Source organism: Oncorhynchus nerka, linkage group LG18, assembly GCF_034236695.1.
Source record: "Oncorhynchus nerka isolate Pitt River linkage group LG18, Oner_Uvic_2.0, whole genome shotgun sequence".
Taxonomy (NCBI): Eukaryota; Metazoa; Chordata; class Actinopteri; order Salmoniformes; family Salmonidae; genus Oncorhynchus; species Oncorhynchus nerka.
In genome coordinates this window covers 38,058,879-38,068,500 of record NC_088413.1, presented here as the reverse complement: position 1 = coordinate 38,068,500, position 9,622 = coordinate 38,058,879, and the positions used below count along the sequence as shown (strand labels likewise).

General features: G+C 40.2%; 1 protein-coding gene across 1 annotated transcript in view; it reads right to left on the bottom strand.

Moving 5' to 3' along the window:
* Positions 1–442: 442 nt before the first annotated feature.
* Positions 443–9,622, bottom strand: part of LOC115145812 (storkhead-box protein 2-like) — a 35,542-nt gene continuing 26,362 nt past the window's right edge. Inside the window, exon 4 of the mRNA XM_029687356.2 lies at positions 443–935. Coding sequence (XP_029543216.2) covers positions 731–935 — 205 coding nt within the window. The 3' untranslated portion in view covers positions 443–730. The remainder of the gene's footprint in view (positions 936–9,622) is intronic.

Sequence of the window (9,622 nt, the reverse complement as noted above, 5' to 3'; positions counted from 1 at the left end):
TATACATTATTGTACTTATGAATAAATTATACTGTATGGATAGAACTACAATAGCCTATTTTGCTTTGCACTACACAAATTGGAACCTCTGACATTTTGCCTTTCCACCTCCTTATCTCTTCCTTCATTATTTTTAATACTGTGCATCAACATCAACATACAAATAAGATAATTCTCCTGATAAATTATTTATAATTCTTGATAGAAAACATTTCATTGGACATAGATTGGAAATAACACGTAAAAGTATAGATTTTCCCAAATGTGACTACATTTCTCTAATACCAACATTGAGGAATCTGGAAATCTGTCCCAAAAACAAAATTAAAGTCGATATAATCCAAATCAAGATAATTCCTGATTGGCTCTCTTGCAATGGGAGACAAAATGAATCAAGGTCAGGATAGTTTCTTTATTTTGTGGTTGTCATTTTGTTTGTTTGTTTGTTTTTTTGCAGTGAAGTTTTGAAGCTGTGGAAACAGTCTCTGGAAGCCATGCCTGTGTGGTTAACAGTCCCAGTAGTAGTTGGATTTTCTGGGGGTTGGGTGAGGGAGGGTGGACATGTGTGTGTGGATGGGTGAGGAGAAGGTGGGGGCACAACGTGACCCAACTTCTGCCTTCTCCACCCCCCCCCCCACCCCCCCCTATTACCCCCAATGGTCCCTACCATAACCTTAATAATCCACGTCCTCCATTTCAGGCCTTGATGTATGTCTGTCTGTATGTCAGGTCAGACGCTGGTGATGGATGCCAGGCAGGTTGAAGACTTCTGCAGTTTCTCAGGCTGTGCGGTATGGGGGGGTTCTGGGATGGTGCGAAAGCTGAAAGGCGGACCGATGCTGGTGGTGCCCATGTGGCCCGGACTCAATGCTGGATTCTGTCGTCTATTGCTCTCCATGATGCTCGACGTGTTGGAAGCCAGGCTTTCACGTGTCCTGTCACGACAGTGAGACGGAGACACATCCGTGGAGTAAAGAGAAGGAGAGGACAGAAAGAGAATTAGAGGATGGGGACAACAGAGACTTGCAATAAGTGGGAAGTAAACTAGCCACTGCCACCAACAGCTTTTCATTTTCTAACCAAAAATTTGATTGTGTAGCTTTATGACTTAGTTGAAAGTTACTTGGGGAGGATTTGGGCATGCAATTTAAACCATGCTAACTTGGGGAAATTGTGTTTTTGGTTAGAATAATATTAGCGGTTGGTGGCTAGTTTATATAAACCAAAGCATGGATTGCAGTCTCTCCTTGTCCAAAGACTTCTTTCAAGGTAATGTGTACATTTGAAATCTCAAACCCTGTGTGTCAAACACAAGACCCGCTGGCCAGATCCAGCCCGTGACACATTTCTATCTGGCCTGGGCAATGATTTGGGTTGTCAATTCATTTTGGCACAGCCAACGTGCTGTGCACCAATGGCAGTGCATTGCCACACACTTTTCTTCCAGACCCACAGACATACATACACCTACGAGCCAGCCAGTGTGCTGTATCATATGTGTGAATAACTACAATATTGTTGTTCCATCATCAGTTGTATTGACACACCATCCAAAGTGTAATTAATAACTTCACTATGCTCAAAGGGATATTCAAAATCGTATTTATTTACCCATCTATCAGGTGCCCTTCTTTGCAAGGCATTGGAAGACCTCCCTGCTCTTTCTTGTTGAATCTGTGTTTCAGGGACCTTACAGATAATTGTAGATGAGGTAGTGATTCAAAAATCATGTTAACCACTATTAATGCACATAAGAGTCCATACAACTTATTTTGTGACTTGTTAAACTTCTTATGGCTGCAGGGGCACTATTGAGTAGCTTGGATGAAAGGTGCCCAGAGTAAACGGCCTGCTCCTCAGTCTCAGTTGCTAATTTATGCATATTATTATTAGTATTGGACAGAACACACTCTGAAGTTTCTGTTTGAATGATGTCTGTGAGTATAACAGAACTCATATGGCAGGCAAGAACCTGAGAAGAAATCCAAACAGGAAGTGAGAAATCGGAGGTTGGTATATTTTCAAACCATTCCCTATTGAAATCCCATTGCGATATGAATGAAGACTCATTCCTAGGGCTTCCACTAGATGTCAACGGTCTATAAAAATTTGAATGAGGCTTCTACTGTGTTGTGGGACTGAATAAGAGGGGAATGAATCAGACTACTGGCAGAGAGCCAGTTCCAGGTCACGCGCATACCGCATGATATCTTCCTGTGTTCCGTTCCTCCTCAAGACACAAAGGAATTCTCTGGTTGGAACTTTATTGAAAATTTACGATAAAAACATCCTAATGATTGATTCTGTACTTACTTTGAAATGTTTCTTCAACCTGTAATACAACTTTCTGAAGATTTTGTACCAAACGCGCAAACAAAAGTAGCTAATTGGACATAAATAACAGACATTATTGAACAAATCAAGCATTTATTGTGGACCTGGGATTCCTGGGAGTGCATTCTGATGAATATCAAAGGTAAGGGAATATTTAGCATGTAATTTATGGTTTATGTTGACTCCAACATGGCGGCTAATTTGACTATTGTTCCGAGCGCCGTCTGATTATTGCATGGTTTGCCTTTTCCGTAAAGTTTTTAAATCTGACACAGCGGTTACATTAAGGAGAGGTATATCTATATTTCCATGTGTATAACTTGTATTATAATCTACATTTATGATGAGTATTTCTGTTGAATCGATGTGGCTATGCAAAATCACTTGATGTTTTTGGAACTAGTGAATGTAACGCGCCTATGTAAACTCAGATTTTTTAAATATAAATATGAACTTTATCAAACAAAACATACATGTATTGTGTAACATGAAGTCCTATGAGTGTCATCTGATGAAGATCATCAAAGGTTAGTGATTCATTTTATCTCTATTTGTGCTTTTTATGACTCCTCTCTTTGGCTGGAAAAATGGCTGTTTTTATTGTGGTTTGGTGGTGACCTAACATAATCGTGTGTGGTGCGTTTGCTGAAAAGCATATTTGAAATCGGATACTGTGGTGGGATTAACAACAAGACTACCTTTAAAACGGTATAAGATACATGTATGTTTGAGGAATTTAAATTATGAGATTTCTGTTGTTTTGAATTTGGCGCCCTGCACTTTCACTGGCTGTTGTCATATCATCCCGTTAACGGGATTGCAACCCAAAAGAGGTGTTAAGCAAATTTTTACTCCTGCATTTATTTAGACTTGCCATAACAAAGGGTTTGAATACTTATTGACTCAAGACATTTCAGCTTTTATTTTTTTAACTAATTTGTAAAACTATTCCACTTTGACATTATGGTGTATTGTGTGTAGGCCTGTGACAATTTTTTGGGGGGGGGGATGTCTCTGTGAGCTTGCAGATACACATAGACTTCCAGTCATTGCGCTAATGCTAGTTAGCATTGGCTCATGAAACGACCTTCAACTTCATTAAGATATTACCTGTCGGATCTAGAAGCATCTACCATTCCAGTGTTTAATTGCTATATTGTAATTACTTCGCCACCATGGCCTATTTATTTCCTTAACTTACCTCATTTGCACTCACTGTATATAGACTTTTTGTTTTATTTTGTTCTACTATATTATTGACTGTATGTTTTGTTTATTCCATGTGTAACTCTGTTGTTGTATGTGTCGAATTGCTTCGCTTTATCTTGGCCAGGTCGCAGTTGCAAATGAGAACTTGTTCTCAACTAGCCTACCTGGTTAAATAAAGGTGAAATAAATCAAATAAAAATAATAAAATAAGCATTTCACTACACTCACAATAACATCTGCTAACCACGTGTATGTGACCAATACAATTTTATTTGAATTTGATTTGATACTGGACATACAAATATAAGAATAGTTTGAGTTTGAGTTTATTTTTACAGGAACAGTGCACATTAATCAACGTTTCAGTAAAAGTGCCAGTTTTAGCCAGCCGGCTAATTTTCAACCGCAGTCCCTTGGGCAGGATACCCTGGTCGTGGTTTCCACGAGTTCATCTGACTCCAGGGAAGTAGATCATTGGAAAAATCTAGAAGTATCCCTTTAATACCATTCTAAAGACAGCTTCTCCAAGCAGGTGTGTGTGGTAACATGATGCATGGATAGGATGGCCAAGCCACTGGCATGCTATTACTGTGTATATTGCTTGGAATGGAAATGTCTGTTCTACTAATGCTAATACCCTTGGAAAGAGGACACATCACAAACATCCAAATAAAACCTTAGCAGAGCCACCTTATCCCTTTGGGAGGCAGCATTACTTTTGCTAGAAAATAGCGGTACATTACCTGACTAACTAAGTAAGTGAAATGTTTTGCCTCAAAGATAGTTAGCTAACTAGCTTAAGTTCTTTACGGTTAGTTAGCAACTGCTCCTACACTCTTTTGCTAGATACCGTAACAATGTTGTGTCGGCTTCCGGTTGAGCAATGTAGAAATAAGTTGTACGAGGTCTCTTCAGCAACTTCTGTAAATAATCCTACGTTTCGCCTAAATTCATACTTCTTATTTATTCCTTTACACTTGTGTGTATAAGGTAGTTGTTGTGAAATTGTTAGATTACTTGTTAGGTATTACTGCATGGTCGGAACTAGAAGCACAAGCATTTCGCTACAGAAGCATTAACATCTGCTAACCATGTGTATGTGACCAATAAAATTGGATTTTATTTTATTTTATTTCTCATGACCTCAAAAGTCATTTTAATTACCAAGTAATAGAGCGTAATAGAGACCTAAGTTAGCATGCGCAAACTAGTCACACGCTTTGGAAAATCGACGGAAAAAAACATCACACTCGACCAAATCAACTTCAGATACGATCCCAACTTCATTGAAGGCTTCAATAGCCACGGCTAACCCGATAACACTGGAGATCCTCGCCAGAGAGCTGGGGAAATCACGTGAAAGTTTGGCAGCAGAACTCACCGAATTGCTGAATAACTCCCTGGAGGCTGCACTGGCTCCAATTCAGGCAACTGTGGAAACCATCTGGGGTTCTGTGGCATCTCACACTACCACACTGGCCGAAGTTGAGGCCGGGACACAGCGAAAACTCTCTATGCTGGAAACCAGGCTTGATGATCTGGCCGCCGCCAACAAGTCTCTGCAGCTACAAGTGGAAGATTTGATGTAATGTTCAAAATGTCAGAATATCTGTGTGATTGGACTGCCAGAGGATTCTGAGACAGGATCTCCAACCCAGTTCATGGAGGAGCTGTTCAAGGAAATTTTGGGCGATGAGGCTTTTCCCAATGTCCCTGAAATCGATAGAGCCCACTGCAGCCTTGCACCGAAACCTCGCCCAGGCGGCCGACCGCGTCCCATCATAGTGCGGTTCCATCGATACAAAGGAGCCTGTCCTTTGGTGGGCAAGGGAACATAGTGACATCCCCTTCCAAGGCCACAAGATCACGTTCTATCAGGATTTCAGTTCTAGCCTGGTAAAGAAACGGGCCGCATTCAACGACATCAAGTCCACTCTGTACAAGAAGGGAATCCACTTTGGGGTGATTTATCCTGCCCGTCTTCGTGTCACCTTTAACGGCAAGGTCCATTTTTCGAAACTCCTGAAGAAGCTGAGTCCTTCTACCGACAGCACATACATTGAATTCCTGAATTGGGATGATTTCTCACCTGCCTGTATTATTTGGGTAACATGAGTTCTAGTGACCGTGTGGACACTAGGCTACATATATTACCGGTCAAAAGTTTTAGTACACCTACTCATTCAAGTGTTTTTCTTTATTTGCACTATTATCGACATTGTAGAATAATAGTGAAGACATCAAAACAACGAAATAACACATATGGAATCATGCAGTAACAAAAAAAGTGTTAAACGAATCAAAATATATTTTATATTTGAGATGCTTCAAATAGCCACCCTTTGCCTTGACAGCTTTGCACACTCTTGGCATTCTCTCAACCAGCTTAACTTGGAATGCTTTTCCTTCACTCTGCGGTCCAACTCATCTCAAACCATCTCAATTGGGTTGAGTTCGGGGGATTGTGGAGGACAGGTCATCTGATGCAGCACTCATCACTCTCCTTCTTGGTCAAATAGCCCTTACACAGCCTAGAGTTGTGTTGGGTCATTGTCCTGTTGAAAAACAAATTATAGTCCCACAAAGCCCAAACCACATGGAATGGCGTATCACTGCAGAATGCTGTGGTAGCCATGCTGGTTGTGTGCCTTGCATTCTAAATAAATCACTGACAGTGTCACCAGCAAAGCACCCCCACACCATAACACCTCCTCCTCCATGCTTTACGGTGGGAAATACACATGCAGCGATCATCCCTTCACCCACACAGCGTCTCACAAAGACGACGGTTGGAACCAAAAATCTCACATTTGGACTCCAGACCAAAGTTCCACCGGTCTAATGTCCATTGCTCGTGTTTCTTGGCCCAAGCAAGTCTCTTTTCTTATTGGTGTCCTTTAGTAGTGGTTTCTGTGCTGCAATTAGACAATGAAGGCCTGATTCACGCAGTCTCCTCTGAACAGTTGATGTTGAGATGTGTCTGTTACTTTAACTGTGAAGCATTTATTTGGGCTGCAATTTCTGACACTGGTAACTCTAATGAACCTATCATCTGCAGCAGAGGTAACTCTGGGTCTTCCTTTCCTGTGGCAGTCCTCAAGAGAGCCATCATCATAGCGATTGATGGTTTTTGTGACTGCACTTGAAGAAACTTTAAAAACAAAATGTTACGTAATAACTGACCTTCATGTCCTAAAGTAATGGACTGTCGTTTCTCTTTGCTTATTTGAGTTGGTCTTGCCATAATGGACTTGGTCTTTAACTATCTTCTGTATACCCTCCCTACATTGTCACAACACAACTGATTGGCTCAAACGCATTATGAAGGAAAAAATTCCACAAATTAAGTTTTGAGAAGGCACACCTGTTAATTGAAATGCATTCCAGGCGACTGCCTCATGAAGCTAGTATAGAGAATGCCAAGAGTGTGCGAAGCTGTCATCAAGGCAAAGGGTGGCTATTTTGAAGAATCTCCAATATAAAATATATTTTGATTTGTTTAACACTTTTCTGGTTACTACATGATTCCATATGTGTTATTTCAAAGTTTTGATTTCTTCAGTATTGTTCTACAAATGTAGAAAATTGTTAAAATAAAGAAAAACCCTTGAATGAGTAGGTGTTCTAAAAATTTTGACTGGCAAGTATACATCTAGGGCCATCTATTGATCCGTTTCTAAGGGAAACAATCCGGCAGCGTAGCCTAGTGATTAGAGCATTGGACTAGTAACCGAAAGGTTGTAAGATTGAATCCCCGAGCTGACAAGGTACAAATCTGTCATTCTGCCCCTGAACAAGGCAGTTAACCCACTGTTCCTAGGCTGTCATTGGAAATAATATTTTTGTCTTAATTAACTGACTTGCCTAGTTAAATAAAGGTAAAATAAAAAAATATGCTAAAGCTTGCTGGCTACAGTAAGTATGTTTGAAGCAGCACATAACTCGTTTGTGTTGTTGACAATTACATACTACGCTGTCTCACTGCTCTTTAAACTTCCATTTGATCTTGTTCAGTTTCTTAATCAAAGGCAATGACTTTTAAAAGCGCAGCATTTTGATTTCTTTCTTTTTACGAAAGCTTTGAACTTGCTGCACCACTAATGGCAATCTATAGCCTACATTGCAGTATGGCAGCCTTTAGATCATTTTGGATACTAATATTACTAGCTAGTTAGACACCGATCCTGTCCACCGTTATTTTAATTGTATTTTTTACTCTTTTTTTATGGACATTCTGAACTGTCGTGGCTTACGTTGGCCATAGTTGGTGATGTTGGTCACAGACGGTCCTCAGTTACATTCCCTTTTTCTTTGTCTCCACTATGACATTAGAGTCTAATAATATCACTCCTCTCTTCCAACTGTACTCTTGTTGTTTATTTGTTGCACTAGCTGAAGAGTTTAGACCCACGGTTTGTTTGCTTAATTGTACATATCCACAATACTAGTTGTCCGTTTGTATACTTTTATTTATTGTTTCTTCCTTAGGACGTTTAACAATTTAACAATTCAGGGGGCGATACTTTTCATAGCCTACTGGTTCATTTAAAATGTTTGACCTCACAGAGATGTAGGGTAATCAACGGATGCTGAGTAAAAGAGAATTCCTGCTACTCGTCTCGTTAATAATGACGAGTTTAGGATTTGTGTGTTTTCATTTTTTTTCTCTTTGAAGTGTATTGTACTATAATTTTTGTGTATGTTTGGAATGTTCGGGATGGTGAGAGGGCTTTATGTTGGCATTATCCAAATATTCTTGTGCTCTGCTTTTTTAGAGGATTTGTATATATGTTTTATGCTGCTCCTCTCTCAATCTCTCTTTTCCTCTTTCTTTTTCATTTGACTTCTCCTCTTATGAAGATTAATGTCTAGTTCAACAACAAGTCAGGATGGTATCTTGGGGCTTCCAGTCAGACTGGTGACATGAAACATTTGCGGTTGTGGGGGGGAAATTAAGCGTGTCAGAGTATTTTCACATCTGAAGAGCCTGGATACTGATATTGCATTTCTTTCAAGAAATGACCATACTTGATTGCGTAAAGCATGGGTTGGACAGGTTTTTCATTCACGTGTTTAACGGCAAAAGTCAGGGGAACAGCAATAGTGATTCACAAACGAGTACAGTTTTCACCCTCACAGATCATTTCAGATCCTTATACAATAGTTAGTGGCACCCTCTTCCAAACCCCTGTAGTACTTGCGAATGTTTCGCCCCTAACTGGGATGACACTAGATTTATGACATCTCTTTTAGCCTCCCTAATCTTGACACCCACCGCCTCATCTTCGGCGGGGACCTTAACTTCTCTCCTAAGCCCCACCTGTAACAACCACCTATTTTTACCCTCCAAACCCCACCAGGCTTTTTTTGGTTTTGTGGCATGAGAGCGGTTTGGTTTGTTTCAAAGATGTATTTTTAGACGGGACGTTTGACAGTTCTAATGATCTCATCGCTAAACCTAATCTGGCTCATTCTTTTTTTCTAATTCTCAATCTTTTCCGCTATTTTCAAGCCCGTAACTTTGTTCGCTCTCATTTTCCCACCTTTCCTCAAACTGCCTCCCAAGACGTTGCTAGAGGAGATTTTGTCCCTCCTGTGGAGACGTTTAGGTCTGATTTCTAGATTATATGACATTGTGCTTTCCTCTGAACACTCTCCAATAAACTAAATCAAGACTGGGGTAGTGAACTTGAACTTGACCTGGCAGATGACTGGTGGGAGGAGGACCTTCTTAGGGTTAACTCCACATCCTCATGTGCTCGGTTAAGTTTCATTCAGTTCAAAGTCTTGTACAGACTTCATTACAACAAAGAAAAACATGGTAAATTCCTCCCAGACACGAATGACACGTGATAGACGTTCATTCTCTCCGGCGGACCAAACTCATGTGTTTTATTCATGTTCTAAGCTGTCAGAGTATTGGTCATCCTGTTTTTATACTCTCTCTAAAATTTGAGATACTGACCTGTAGCCTTGTCCTCTAATAACGTCCGACTTCAAGTGTAGCTAACATACACCTTAGCCAAGTACATTTAAACTCAGTTTCACAATTCCTGACATTTAATCCCAGTAAAAAATG